Source organism: Nomascus leucogenys, chromosome 24, assembly GCF_006542625.1.
Source record: "Nomascus leucogenys isolate Asia chromosome 24, Asia_NLE_v1, whole genome shotgun sequence".
In the NCBI taxonomy this organism is placed as follows: domain Eukaryota; kingdom Metazoa; phylum Chordata; class Mammalia; order Primates; family Hylobatidae; genus Nomascus; species Nomascus leucogenys.
The window spans coordinates 11,066,728-11,082,243 of record NC_044404.1 but is presented as its reverse complement, the minus strand read 5'-3'; the positions used below and the strand labels follow the sequence as shown (position 1 = coordinate 11,082,243).

At 40.9% G+C, this 15,516-nt stretch overlaps 1 protein-coding gene across 12 annotated transcripts in view; it reads right to left on the bottom strand.

Moving 5' to 3' along the window:
* KIF1B (kinesin family member 1B) overlaps window positions 1-15,516 on the bottom strand; it is a 153,604-nt gene that overhangs the window by 115,457 nt on the left and 22,631 nt on the right. For all 12 annotated transcript variants that reach the window (XM_030805033.1, XM_030805043.1, XM_030805038.1 and 9 more), the window contains exons 2-6: window positions 14,572-14,648; window positions 12,216-12,395; window positions 8,600-8,665; window positions 2,850-3,028; window positions 2,145-2,256 (exon numbers count right to left, since the gene is read on the bottom strand). In XM_030805033.1, coding sequence (XP_030660893.1) covers window positions 2,145-2,256; window positions 2,850-3,028; window positions 8,600-8,665; window positions 12,216-12,395; window positions 14,572-14,648 — 614 coding nt within the window. The remainder of the gene's footprint in view (window positions 1-2,144; window positions 2,257-2,849; window positions 3,029-8,599; window positions 8,666-12,215; window positions 12,396-14,571; window positions 14,649-15,516) is intronic.

The following is a 15,516-nucleotide window of genomic DNA, read 5'->3' as shown; positions in this document are numbered from 1 at the left end:
ATCACTATGCTAAGTGAAAGACTTCAGACAAAAAACAGTAATACTCTATGATTCCATTTATATAAAATTCTAGAAAATGTAAACTAATATATACTGACAAAAGGGCAGGTCTGGAATTGCCCGGGGATTGTCACAGAAGAAGGGATAGAGAAAGACTACAAGGAGGTATGAGGCAACTTTTGAGAATAATAAAAATTATCATTATCTGGATTGTGGCGCTAGTTTCACAGGTATACAAATACGTCAAAACTGACCAAATTTTACGCTTTAAATATGTGCCATTTACTGTATACTTCAATAATGTCTCAATAACATTGCAAAAAAATAAAGCTTCAGGAAAGTTTAGACAAAAGTATCCAAAATGAATTATCAAGAAAGCTATGATTATGGGATTAACATTAATTTTGTAGATTCGACATCATGGGAGAAGGGCAAAAAACACTTTCATATACAATGTTCTTTGCTGGCATTCAGATAAATACTAACTAATAAATAGCACTAATATTATAACCTCTGGCTAAGCAAGTTATTTGATCACCTATATAAGAAATTTTTTTTTTTTTTTTTTGGGACGAAGTTTCGCTCTTGTTGCCCAGGCTGAAGTGCAATGGCGCAACCTCAGCTAACTGCAACCTCCACCACCCAGGTTCAAGCGATTCTCCTGCCTCAGCCTCTGGAGTAGCTAGGATTACTGGCACACACCACCATGACTGGCTAATTTTTTGTATTTTTAGTAGAGACTGGGTTTCACCATGTTGACCAGGCTGATCTCGAACTCCTGACCTCAGGTGATCCACCCACCTCAGCCTCCCAAAGTGCTTGGATTACAGGTGTGAGCCACCGTGCCCAGTAGGAGTTTTTGTTGTTATTTGTTTGTTTGTTTGTTTTTTTGAGACAGAGTCTCGCTCTGTCACCCAAGCTGGAGTGCAACGGCATGATCTCGGCTCACTGCAACCTCCGCCTCCTGGGTTCAAGCGATTCTCCTGCCTCAGCCTCCTGAGCAGCTGGGACCACAGGCGCGTGCCACCACACACAGCCAATTTTTCTGTATTTTTAGTAGAGACAGGGTTTCACCATGCTGGCCAGGCTGGTCCCAAACTCCGGACCTCTTGATCTGCCCGCCTTGGCCTCCCAAAGTGCTGGGATTACAGGTGTGAGCCACCACACCCGGCCCAGCAGGAGTATATTTTAAAAAATCATTTTCAGCTAGAAATAAGTCAACAAATAAAAGGTGATGCTAATAATTAGTGACAGTGGTGTCTAAAGTACTCATTTTATAAGGCAAAGGATCTTTTATAATTGCCAGTACAATAAACCTAACTTGAAGTTTAAAAATCCAGTTGCAGCCTTCTTAGGGATGTAGATAGAGCAGTATTCAACATAAATTTTTTATTACTAACAATAACAATAAAATTAACATTATTGAGTGGCTACTCCGTGCCAGACATTATTGTATGCACTTAAGCTATATTAACACTTAATCCTTTTAACAATCCTATCAGGCTGTTATGGATGGGGAAACTGAGGAACAAAGAGGTTAAGTAGTTTGCCCAAAGCAATATAGCTGAAGAGTGGCAGAATCAGAATTCAAAGCAAGTGATCTAACTCTAAAGTCTGTGACATTTAACCACTATAGAAAATGAAAAATCAATAAGCAAAGAAAGGTATTTGAGGAACATCAGAACTGTTGTGGAGTTATTTTCCAGGAAAAAAACATATCATTTGCTTAAACATTTAATCCTACTATAACATTATCATAGCTCAAAAAAAAAAAAAAGGAATACACATACCAAAGGCAGCTAATAAGGTAATAATAAAAAGGTTCAATCAAGAAGAAGAAAAGAAAGAACTTTCTCCTGCAAGACTGCTTAACTGTCTTGTATTGAGTAGTTTTTGAGACCCAAAGTCCTGGATTGTTTTTTTCTTAACCCTATTCTCTATCTTGCAACTTCATTTAAGAACCTATACAGAAAACTGGTGTAGGGTGGAAGAAAAATGATAAGAAAGAGGTATAAAACACCCTCCATTAAGTAAAAGAGCACCCCCCAACACCCAACCTTCCACAAAATGCAGAGGGCAACAAAAGGGACTTCTCAAAATCTCCATCCTTCACAACTCATGCCTAGAGACTGAAGCTCTCCTACCTTCTCAGTGGAAAGGTTGGTCTCATTATCGTGTTTCTTCTGGGTGAAAACAATCGTAAACACAGCATGGGAACGGCTACTTGTTTCATTCATGTTCGTAGCTGCCACTGTCCTAAATAAACATAAAGGTGACCACGTGACAATGGAATTCTTAGACGACAGTTGAAATGGACAGCAGGCTCCACATTATAAGCATAACAATCACAAGCAATAGTCTTAAATTTATTCACAGATTACAAGATTGTCACTTACACAATTGCTCTCAATACTGCCTTATTTGTGAGCCCATCAAGTTACTCTCCAATTCCAAAGGCACCCCATCAGAATCATTTTTCATACTCCAGCTATCCCTTTAGAAACCAATGAAGCATTTAATTTTTATTCTTTATTGGGGCTCATTTATTCCAGAATCAATTACTACCATAGCCACATATATACATGATAACTAACATTTTACCATGACTTGATCAAAACCTAAGAGTAAAACTTAACGAGAGCTCTAACATGTTTCAGCAATGCACTATTTAGATGAGAAGATACTTAACACGCTGAAGCCCTCACTGTTACAGCACAGTCAAAGGATCAGAGGACTCCACAATTAAAGCAACTTTCATAGCTATAAATGTGGCCTCAAACCCTTAACTGGGAAAAAAGGACCTCAAAAGGTGCCAAAGACCTCAGTCATTACTCTATTTCCTACCATACCTGGCTTTGTTCCCAGCATCCATGAGGTCAGCAATGTCTGTGTAGGAAGTAACTGCCAACTTGGACAGATCCTCCACATAGGGTCCAAGAAGTGGGTGTTCACGCACACGCAAATTACCCTTGTTTTTTGGATTCAGCAAATCTCGTACTCTTTCACAGTAAATTTCCATGTAGCTCACCTATGAACAAATTAGTAAAGTGAATTAGAAAAAGAAATCACATACAGAGGCTGGGTGCAGTGGCTCACGCCTGTAATCCCAGCACTTTGGGAGGTCAAGGAGGGCGGATCACTTGAGATCACTCGAACTAGGAGTTCAAGACCAGCCTGGCCATCATGGTGAAATCCCATCTCTACTAAAAATACAAAAAGGAGCCAGGCATGGTGGCGCATGCCTGTAGTCTCAGCTACTCGGGAGGCTAAGGCAGGAGAAATCGCCTGTACCTGGGAGGTGGAGGTTAGAGTGAGCCGAGATCACACCACTGTACTTCAGCCTGGGTGACAGAGTGAGGCTCTGTCTTAAAAAAAAAGAAAAAAAGAAAGAAAAAGAAAACAAAAGAAATCACATACAGAAAAAAATTTTTTTAACTTTTATTAAAAGCTCTAAGATTAGAGATCAGCAACCTTTACAAAGTGAAATGCCATGACTCTAGGCCCTTTTATTCTATTAACAATACACACAGATAATTACACTGAATAGGTTAGAACCACCCTTCAGATTTTCTCTGTAAGGGAGAGGTAAACAGATTATCTCTGGAATGTAGTGACTGCTAAAAGATATTTTAGTAGCAATTTATCAGTAATCAATATGTTTTTTAAAATGTATACTGTTGTCAGTAACTGGGATTTGCATTGAGGTTACTCCAAGAACGCGGAAATAAGACTTCTATTAGAGTTAAAACCAAGGAACAATATCAATATTACAGAGCAGAGAAGACAAAACAGATGGGTGATGCTAATTCTTTAAGGCTCACCACACTGTTACTAACTATGGACAATGTATCTTCCAGAAGGGATGAGGGTTGACCAGCATGAAAGCTGGTGGTGGCAGGACCTATCCAAGATTTGTGAGGGAGAAAGAAGCCTCAGACAATACACTTCATAAATTCTTGTCTCATTGGCAGGACCATTCATTCGATCATGGTGATTATGCATTGAGCTATCATTTCTTAACTTGGGGCAATTAAACATGTACCTAAGCAACTCCTCTCCCTCTAATTCCATGCACACCAAACAACCCACAGGGTTCCAACAGAGAGATCTGTCCACAGAAAGATAATATATTAAATAGTCTTGCAAATGGCTTGAGTGTTCTAGCCTTAGTAATAGTTATTTCTCATGGGAAAGTAACAAACCAACAAGTTGGTTTCATAACATCAGTCAAATGAGCTTTACTCAAGCCTTAACTTTTAAGGATAGTCCTTTTCTTGGTGAATCTATAAAATCAGACTTCTAAGCAAACAAGGCTCTGAACCAGGGTAAATTCATCACAATAGACCACATTATGATGCTACCCAGGAAACAGATCCTTCTGTATCATGGAGCTATTCAAGCTTACATTACAGCTCCTGCATTTTTAAACTTTAAATGTCTATGGACATGTTTTCAGAGTACCTGGAATGGAACCTTAATTCCATTTCTATTGCCTTTTTCTTTCATTCAGTCTCTAACTGTATTTTTATACTGTATTTTATTTTTATTTTTACTGTATCTTACTCTGTCACCCAGGCTGGAGTGCAGTGGCTCAAACATGGCTCACTGCAGCCTCGACTTCCTGGGCTTAAGCAATCCTCCTGCCTCAGCCTCTGGAGTAACTGTGACTACAGGCACATGCCACCACACCTAGCTAATTAAAAAATTTTTTTTGCAGAGACAGGGTCTCACCATGTTGCCCAGGCTGGTCTTGAACTCCTGGGCTCAAGCAATCCTCCCATCTCGGCCTCCCAAAGTGCAGGGATTACAGGTGTGAGCCACCGCACCCGGCCTTATTTTGTATTTTAAAATCAGTTAAAGGCCGGGCGTGGTGGCTCATGCCTGGAATCCCTGCACTTTGGGAGGTCGAGGCAGGCAGATTGCTTGAGCTCAGGAATTCAAGACCAACCTGGGTAACATGGTAAAACCCCACCTCTATCAAAAATACAAAGAATTAGCCAGGCATGGTAGTGTGTGCCTGTGTTCCCAGCTACTCAGGAGGCTGAGGTGGGAAGATCACTCAAGCCAGGAGGTTGGGGATGCAGTGAGCCGAGATCACGCCACTGCACTCCAGCCTGGGTGACAGTGAGATCCTGTCTCAATAAATAAATAAATAAATAAATACATAAATAAATAAATAAATAAAATAATAATAAAATCCTTTTTTTTTTGAGACGGATTCGCTCTGTCCAGCTGATGCAGTGACATCTCCTCACTGCAAGCTCCGTTACCATTCTGTCAGTTCAATATGGATAAGCGAACGGCTAATTTTGTATTTTAGTAAGACAGGTTCACCGTGTCTCGATCTCCTGACCTCGTGACCGCCCCCTCCCAAATGCTGGATTACAACGTGAGCCACCGGCCAATAAAATCCATTTTAAAAAATTGAGAACTTGGCCAGATGCAGCAGCTCATGCCTGTAATCTTGGCACTTCGGGAGCCACGCACTGTGGCACATGCCTGTGGTGCAAATTACTCAGGAGGCTGAGGCAGGAAGATCACTGAGCCCAGGAGGTCAAGGCTGCAGTGAGTCCTGTTTACACCACTGCACTCCAGTCTGGGTAACAGAGCAAGACCTTGTCTTAAAAAAAAAAAAAAAGAAAAAGAAAAAAAGGCCGGGCGCAGTGGTTCACGCCTATAATCCCAGCACTTTGGGAGGCCAAGGCGGGTGGATCACGAGGTCAGGAGTTCGAGACCAGCCTGGCCAACATGGTGAAACCCTGTGTCTACTAAAAATACAGAAAATTAGCCAGGTGTGGTGACAGTAGCCTGTAATCCCAGCCTCTCGGGAGGCTGAGGCAGGAGAATCGATTGAACCTGGGAGGCGGAGGTTGCAGTGAGCCGAGACCGTGCCACTGTACTCCAGCCTGGGCGACAGAGTGAGACTCCAAAAAAAAAGACAACTCTGAAAGATAAAGTAATTAATCTATTATGAGAGTAAAATAACAGAACAACAAATATTCTTTCTGACAGCAAGTCATCCTAGAAAGTGAGATGATTCTTCAATCATTGCTGTGTACTTAAATTTGTACATACAATACTGAATCCCTGGAATATATTACATCTTTTGGAACGCTCGTCCCTTTTCACACAAATGTGAGGCAAAGAGAACCCAAATAATCTAGGTAAAAGTTTATGTGCTCCATTCCTTATGCTCTGATATGTGAATCCATCCAAAGCCATCATCATTTCTTTTACTTCTGCACCAACCACTCTAGATGCCACCTGGCAGATCCAACTCACTGAGGACCGTTCTCTTACAGGCACTGTTCTATGTAATTGGTATACACCACTAAATAAAATAGACAAAGAACCCTGCCCCAGTGAGCTTCTGCTTCTAGCAAGGGATACTGATAATAAACAACAAACATAAAAAACAGGTAACTGAGAAAGCATGTTAGAACATGATTAGTATGATGGAAAGAAGAAAATAGAACAGGGGAAGAGAGCTCAGGATGTGGGGTAAAGGGCAAAATACAGTATTAAATAAGGTGGTCAAGGTAAGCCTCACTGAGAGTGTGTGATTTAAGCAGACTTGAAGAATGTGAGAAACTTAGTCAAAATGACATCCAAGCGAACATTTCAGGCAGGAGAAGTAAATGTAGAGGCCTTGAAGCAGGAATGTTTCTGGCACATTCTTAAAACAGCAAAAAAGCCAGAATGGGTGGAGCAGAGTAAACAGGGAAGAAAGTAGAAGAGGCAGGTAGAGAGGTCCTGCAAATGTGGCAAGAAACCACAGTGTCAACTAGGAATCTATGCTCCACTCCAAGTTAAGCCTGGAAACTCTAATACAAAAGAAAAGGGCATCTTCTTTTATTACCTGTAAGCTCAAAAATTCTATCACCTGATTCAAAAAAGAATAACTATGGGATAAGCTATTCAGAAAATTCATTTTAACGCAAAATATGCTTAGGGCAGCACATTCTCTTTTTGGTGTATGACAGTCACAAGACAGAATTCCTTAGAATTTACATATTTACGCAACACCGTCTAGGTGAAGAAAAAAACTCCAAAGCAATTAAATGAATTAACTAGGAATGAAATGCTGTAAGGCTACAGAGAATCAGAACAAATACCAAAAAGAAAAGAAAAAAAATCTTGAGATTGCTTAAAAGGCAGCCTATTTTTTCAAAACAGACTCATGGTAACAGAACACTTTAATAATTTCAGTTACTATGAAAGTGAATACCAAAAAAGGGTGTGGTGACGGGGCGGTGAGAGAGAGAGGGAGGAAGAGAGAGAAACAGCAGCTTCTTTTTAGTTTGAGACAGACTCCAGGCTGGGGTGCACTGGCATGATCTCGGCTCATTGCAACCTCTGCCTCCTGGGTTAAGGCGATTCTTGTGCCTCAGCCTCCCGAGTAGCTGGGATTACAGGTGTGCACCACCACAGCCGGCTAATTTTTTGTGTTTTTAGTAGAGACAGGGTTTTGCCAGGTTGGCCACGCTGGTCTCAAACTCCTGGCCTCAAGTGATCCACTCGCCTCCCGAAGTGCTGGGATTACAGGTATGAGCCCCAAAACAGCTTCTTTAAGCATATACCAGAGAGAATGTTTATCAAATAAGCAAATGTGTATAAAGTAATTCTACAGACTTCATGAAAGAGCCAGGGTAAACACAGGATGGATAATTACTTTCCAAGTTTTTATAAGCAATTTAAAAAGTGGGAAAGGGGGAGATTTGATTATATATATTTAAAACCTATGCCTGTCAAAAACCAATATTAACAATATTAAAGGAGAAGAGTTCCCACAAATGAATCAGAAAGACATTGTGAACCCAAAATGTAAACAGGCATATGCATAATTTACAAGATGTTCAACCATAGTAATAATCAAAGAAAATCAAAATTTAAGTAAGAGAATACTTACATTATCAAATTAGCAAAGATTAAAAAATAGAAAAATGTTGGCAAGGGCACAATGGGTGCTTACACCCTCCTAGTGTGACTGAAAACTGTTACCCAACTGTTACTTTCCAAAAAGGTATTTGGCAATTCAAATGTATTATTTAAAAACCAAGAAACATACAAAAGATAGTAACTGAAAATAAATGCACAGACTTATGAACAAAGATTTAATTGTGGCTGGGCTCAGTGATTCACACTGCAACCCCAGTACTTTCAGAGGTGGAGGAGGCAAGATTGCTTGAGCCCAAGAGTTCAACACCAACCTGGGCAACACAGGGAAACCCCATCTCTACAAAAAAATCAATTATCCAGGGGTGGTGGTGGCACACACCTATTGTCCCAGCTACTTGAGAAGCTGAGGGGGTAAGATCACTTTGGCCAGAAGGTCAAGGCTGCAGTGAGCTGTGATCATGCCACTGCACTCCAGGGCCTGGGCAACAGAGTGAGACCCTGTCCCCACCACGCACCCCCCAAAAAAAAAATTAAATCAGGACACTATTCATTATACCCAAAACCCAGAAATAGCCTAAAAGGACAAAAATGAAGGAATGGTGAAGTGATCTGTACCACAGTCATAATTTGAAGCCATTTGCGTGATGCTTGAGAGAATGGAAAACAAGGGCCTATGGTGTCAACCCATGGCTGTACTCACCTCTACAGAGTAAGACATTTCTTCATTACAGTTGTCATTGATCTTCTCAAAAAGTTCTTCACATAACTAGGGAAGTAGAATGAGAGAGGCATGAAGAGCACAAATGAGTACTAAGTCATCCACGCGTGCTCAATGAATTAGCCAGATGTCCTTTCTCGCTCTATCTCAAAATATATTATGTCATAAATGTCAAGATATGATTAATGCTTTGAATAAAGTCAGTCATGCGCTGCAATAACCATGATTCGGTCAATGATGGACTGCATATATGATAGTGATCCCCATAAGATTATAAGAAAGCTGGAAAATTCCTATCACCTAGTAATATCTTGATGATCCCGACCCTGTGTAGGCCTAGGCTAATAAATGTGTGCCTTAGTTTTTAACAAAAAAGTTTAAATTTTTTTTCAAAAATTAAAAATTTGGGCTGGGCATGGTGGCTCATGCCTGTAATCCCAGCACTTTGGGAGGATAAGGCAGGCAGATCACAAGGTCAGCAGATCAAGAACATCTTGGCCAACATGGTGAAACCCCATCTCTACTAAAAAGACAAAAATAGTCCCAGCTATTCTGGAGGCTGAGGCAGGAGAATCGCTTGAACCCAGGAGGCGGAGGCTGCAGTGAGCCAAGATCGTGCCACTGCACTCCAGCCTGGGCAAGAGGAGTGAAACTCTGTCTAAAAAAAAAAAAAAAAATTGGCCAGGCACGGTGGCTTACGCCTGTAATCCCAGCACTTTGGGAGGCCGAGGCGGGCAGATCACGAGGTCAGGAGACCATCCTGGCTAACACAGTGAAACCCCGTCTCTACTAAAAATACAAAAAATTAGCCGGGCGAGACAACGGGCGCCTGTAGTCCCAGCTACTCGGGAGGCTGAGGCAGGAGAATGGCGTAACCCCGGGGGCTGAGCCTGCAGTGAGCCGAGATCGCGCCACTGCACTCCAGCCTGGGCGACAGCAAACTCTGTCTCAAAAAAAAAAAAAAAAAAAAAAAAAAAAAAAAAAAAAAAAAAAAAAAAAAAAAAAAAAAATTTTGGCCAGGTGCAGAGGCTCACGCCTATAAATCTCAGCACTTTGGGAGGCCAAGGCAGGTAGATCACTTGAGGCCAAGAGTTCAAGACCAGCCTGGCCAATATTGTGAAACCCTGTCTCTACTAAAAATACAAAAATTAGCCAGACGTGGTACGTGCCTGTAGTCCCAGCTACTTGGCAGGCTAAGACACAAGAACTGATTGAACCCAGGAGGCGGAGGTTGCAGTGAGCTGAGACGGCGCCACTGCCTGGGTGACAAAGCAAGACTCTGTCTCAAGAAAGAAAAAAAAAATTAAAAAATACAAAAAAGCTTATAGAATAAAGATATGAAGAAAGAAAATATTTTTGTACAGCTGTACAAAGTGTGTGTGGTTTCTTTTTTTTTTTGAGACAGAGTTTCACTCTTGTTGCCCATGCTAGAGTGCAATGGCGTGATCTCAGCTCACTGCAACCTCTGTCTTCTGGGTTCAAGCGATTCTCCTGCCTCAGCCTCCCAAGTAGCTGGGATTACAGGCATGTGCCACCATGCCTGGCTCATTTTTTTGTATTTTTAGTAGACACAGGGTTTCGCCATGTTGGTCAGGCTGGTCTCGAACTCCTGACCTCCGGTGATTCACCCACCTTGGCCTCCCAAAGTGATGGGATTACAGGCACGAGCCACCATGCTGGGGCTGTTTGTGTTTTAAACTAAAGGTTATTATAAAAGGATCAGAAAGTTTAAAAAATTTTAAAGTTTATAAAGTAAAAAAGTTATAGTAATTTAACTAAGGTCAATTATTGAAAGGAAACTGTTTTTAAAACTAAATTTAGTGTAGCCTAAGTGTGCAGCATTTATAAAGTCTACAATAGTGCACAGCAATGTCTTAGGCCTTCACATTTACTCACTACTCGCTCACTGACTCACCCAGAGCAACTTCCAGTCCTGCAAGCTCCATTGTAAGAGTACTATGCAGGTGTGCCATTTTAAATCTTTTATATCATATTTTTACTGTATTTTTCTATGTTTAGATACACAAATACTTACCATTCTATTATAATTGCCTGTAGTATTCAGTACAGTAACATGCTACACAAGTTTATAGCCTCGGAGCAACAGGCTATACAATGCAGTCTAGGTGTGGAGTAGTTTATACCTTCTAAGGTTTGTGTAAGTACACTCTATGATGTCTGTACAATGACAAAAGCACCTAATGACTAATGATGCATTTCTCAAAATGTACCCCCACCCTTAAGTGATGCATGACTATAAAAGGAAAATTTTAAATACAATCGTCTCACTTAATCTTTTTTTTTTCTTAAGTTTTTAGGCCCCACACAGTGGCTCATGCCTGTAATCCCAGTACTTCCAGAAGTCGAGGTAGGCAGATCATCCCAAGCCCAGGATGGAGCCCAGGTCCATTCGAGACCAGCTTGGACAACATGGTGAGATCCTGTCTCTAAAAAAATATTTTAAAGGCCGGGCATGGTGACTCATGCCTGTAATCCCTGCACTTTGGGAGACCGAGGTGGGCGGATTGCCTGAGGTCAGGAAATCCAGACCAGGACCAACATGGTGAAACCCCATCTCTACTAAAAATACAAAAATTAGCCAGGCATAGTGGCGGGTGCCTATTGTCCCAGCTACTCGGGAGGCTGAGGCAGGAGAATCACTTGAACCCAGGAGGCGGAGGTTGCAGTGAGCCAAGATGGCGCCATTGCACTCCAGCCTGGGCAACAGAGCGAGACTCCATCTCAAAAAAAAAAATTTTTTTTTTAATTAAAAAATGAGCTAGGTGTGGTAACACATGGCTGTAGTCCCAGCTACTCTGGAGGCTAAGGCAGGAGGATCACTTGAGCCTGGGAGGTCAAGGCCTCAGTGAGCCATGATCACACCACTGCACTCCAGCATGGGCAACAGAGTGAGACCCTGTCCCAAATAAATAAGTAAATAATGAAGTTATTTTTAAATACTTATGTCTTTCACCATTAAATCTTAAGTGAAACGAATAATGAAAATAAAAATAAATAAATATCTATGTCAGAACTCTTCTTCTTTCCCAAACAATAAAGGATCAAATCCAATAATACTAACTGCTCTAAAAAAAAAAAAAAAAAAAAAAAAGAGGGAGAATCTCAGAGTGTTTGAAGTTTAAAGTAATAGTATTAAATTAGGAAAATAAAATGAAAGTATCTCCGAATAAGGCTATCAAAAAAAAAAAAACAAAAATGATCACATTCTTCAGAGGTAATCTACACATGGAATTTGAAAAAAAATCAGATCAACAATATTCCCCCATCTGCAGGACTTAGAACAGAGCTTTAACAAGCTGGTAACACTTTTCAAATGATAAAATAATATGGCACTGGATATATGGCAAAATCATTACAAAACACTGACTTTCCCACCTTTAATGACTGACATGTGTACATGTCAATCCTTCCCATTCAATTGTAAGCTCCTCTGAGGGAAAATAATGGGTTGTTCATCTTTGTGCCTGACATAAAATAATCCCCGCATAAATGTTTGCCAAATAAAAATAACTGTTAAAGCAATTTAAGACTAACAGTAATAATGAACAGAAGATTTTTGTTTTGGTTTGTTTTTCACCTGTGGAATGATGCCAGCCTGGCTTTCTTCCTGTTTACCCATCATTGTATAAGATTTTCCAGCACCAGTCTGCCCGTAGGCAAAAATACAGACATTATATCCCTCAAAGGCGTGTAAGAGCATTTCCTTGCCAATGTCATTGTACACACGGTTTTGAGATGCAAAACAGGGATCTTCGGGCTGTAAAGAGTAAAAGGAGAAATAAATGACCTTTTATTAATATTTCTTCCTATACTTACTTGATTGCTTCCATAATAAACAAAAGTGTCTGGAATCAGAACAGTCACCTAAAATTCACTACATATTTTTTAAGCCTCCTATACACAAGTTTACTTTTCTCATTAAATACACGCACATGCACACAAACACACTCACAAACACATGCACTATTAGAGTCATCCAGGTCAGCCATGCATAAAAATATCTATATAAAATTATCTGGCATGATTACATTTCATTTTCTATAACCTTAAAAGTATCACTCTTTCATTCACAGAGCCAAGATTTTCTTAAGTGGAAAATGAAAATAAAAGACCAAAGGTCAAGTCCACATATAAAAATACTTCTTTGAACTCACTCCAGCTACTGGGACTATTTCTCAATAACCACAGCTTTCAGGAAACAGCATTTCCAATCCCCTTCTCAGTCCCTTCCCTTGACAATTAGGCTTTGTCAATAGTTTAAAACATCTGTTCCCCAGGGCGGGGCACAGTGGCTCATGCCTGTAATCCCATCACTCTGGGAGGCCAAGGCGGGCAGATCACTTGAGGATAGGAATTCGAGACCAGCCTGGCCAACAAGGCGAAACCCCATCTCTACTAAAAATTCAAAAAATTAGCTGGGTGTGGTGGCACCTGCCTGTAATCCCAGCTACTCAGGAGGCTGAAGCAGGAGAACTGCTTGAACCCAGGTGGCGTAGGTTGCAGTGAGCTGAGATCACACCACTGCACTCCAGCCTAGGCAACACAGTGAGACTCAGTCTTTAAAAAAAAAAAAAAAAAAAAATACAAATCAGGAAAAACAAAACCAAAAACATGTAACGAAGAGATGAATGATGCAGAATTAAACTCTATGAACAATCCCTAAGAAGCAGCAACATTTGGGGTTCCACACTGAGTAAGGGTACCAGGAAGGGCCCTACTCTGCATTTTCCTAAATACTGGTGATCTTTTATTTCCCGTGTGGATCTGCAGCCTCTTTCCTTTTTTTTTTTTTTTTTTTTTTTTGAGACAGAGTCACGTTCCATCACTCAGGCTGGAGTGCAGTGGTGCGATCTCGGCTCACTGCAACCTCCACCTCCTGGGTTCAAGCGATTCACCTGCCTCAGCCTCCCAAGTAGCTGGGATTACAGGCACCCGCCACCAAGCCCACCTAATTTTTTTTTTTGAATTTTTAGTAGAGGCACGGTTTCATCTTTCAAAATGTTCAGAACCCACATTGCTCTACTACAATTAAAAAAAAAAAAAATTGGCCGGGCGCGGTGGCTCACTCCTTTAATCCCAACACTTTGGGAGGCCGAGGCAGGTGGATCAGGAGGTCAGGAGTTCAAGATCAGCCTGGCCAAAAACAAACAAAAAAAAACAATTTCTCTGTGGTCATTCCAATCTTGCTGGCCATTCCCTCAAAATTCAACTTAAAATTAACAGTACTCGAAGCAATTTTAATTTGGCATTTCCGGCCACGCGCAGTGGCTCACACCTGTAATCCCAGCACTTTGGGAGGCATACATAGGTGGATCACTTAAGGTCAGAAGCTCGAGCCCAGCCTGGCCAACATGGTCAAACCCTGTCTCTACTAAAAATACAAAAATTAGCTGGGCATAGTGCCACACGCCTTCAATCCCAGCTATTTGGGAGGCTGAGGCGGGAGTATTGCTTGAACCTCGGAGGAGGAGGTTGCAGTGAGCCAAGATGGCACCACTGTACTCCAGCCTGGGCGACAGAGTGAGACTCCGTCTCAAAAAGAAAAATAATAATAATTATTATTATTTGGCATTTCCTAAGATCAATGGGCAATAATGTTGGTAATGAGGATCCTAAGATACTGATAAATAAATCCTTGAGAAATGTCTAAATCAGTATAAATTTGGTGTAAACTACATTCAGCATAAATTTGGTGTAAACTATGTTCTACATGTATATATGTGTATATATTTATGTATATGTGTACATAAACTTTCCATCAACCCAAATACTTTATGAATGAAAATACTATATCACTATCTCAAAGAATGAACTCATGCTAGACAATACTTAAGAAGCAAAACTTGAATCTGCTCAGCTAAGAGAAAAGACAAATTGGCAAGGAAAGAGGAAAGATGTAGGAGCTGGCAGCGCTGTGGCATGAGGGTACTCACTGAGGTATGAGACCAGTAGGAATAGTCGAAGCTGAAGGACTTTGGAGCTTCCTTTGGATTCTTTGGGTTAATAATACCTAGAAGATAAAAATGTTTCATTTTATAAGTCACTCAATTACAAGTTCTTAGTTAAATATGTTATTCTGTGTGTTCAAAACATCCCAATCAGTAAATTCATACCATTAAATCTGAATAGGGCAATCAAAAATTAATAGGCTGGGCTCAGTGGCTCATGCCTGTAATTTCAGCATTTTGAGAGTCCGAGCTGGGTGGATCACTAGAGGTCAGGAGTTCAAGACCACCCTGGGCAACATGGTGAAACTCTGTCTCTACAAAAAATACAAAAAAAAAAAACTAGCCAGGCATGGTGGCACACGCCTGCAGTCCCAGCTACTTAGGAAGTGGAGGTGGGAGGATGGCTTGAGCCTGGAGGTTTGAGGATGTAGTTAGCTGTTATCGAGCTACTGCACTCCAGCCTATTTTAAGACCCGGTCTCAAAAATGAATGAATGAATGAAAATAATCATAGTTTTAAGAGGCAATTTATACATGGAACATGAAAAACCAGACCAACAGCATTAACTGCGTGTTACCAGTATTCAGAACAGACCCTGGTATAAAGTAGATGCTCAGTAAATATTCTGTGACAATGTTTATCTTCCTTAGGTAAGTTAGCAGCCAAAATTTGGAAATGAACAACATTTCTATTTCTTTTCTTTTTGAAGACAGAGTCTTGCTCTATTCCCCAGGCTGGACTGCAGTGGTGTGATCTCAGCTCACTGCAACCTCCTCCTCCCAGGTTCAAGAAATTCTCCTGCCTCGGCCTCCTGAGTAGCTGGGATTACTGGCACCCACCACTACGACTGGCTAATTTTTGTATTTTTAGTAGAGACAGGGCTTCACCATGTTGGCCAGGCTGGTCTCAAACTCCTGACCTCAGGTGATC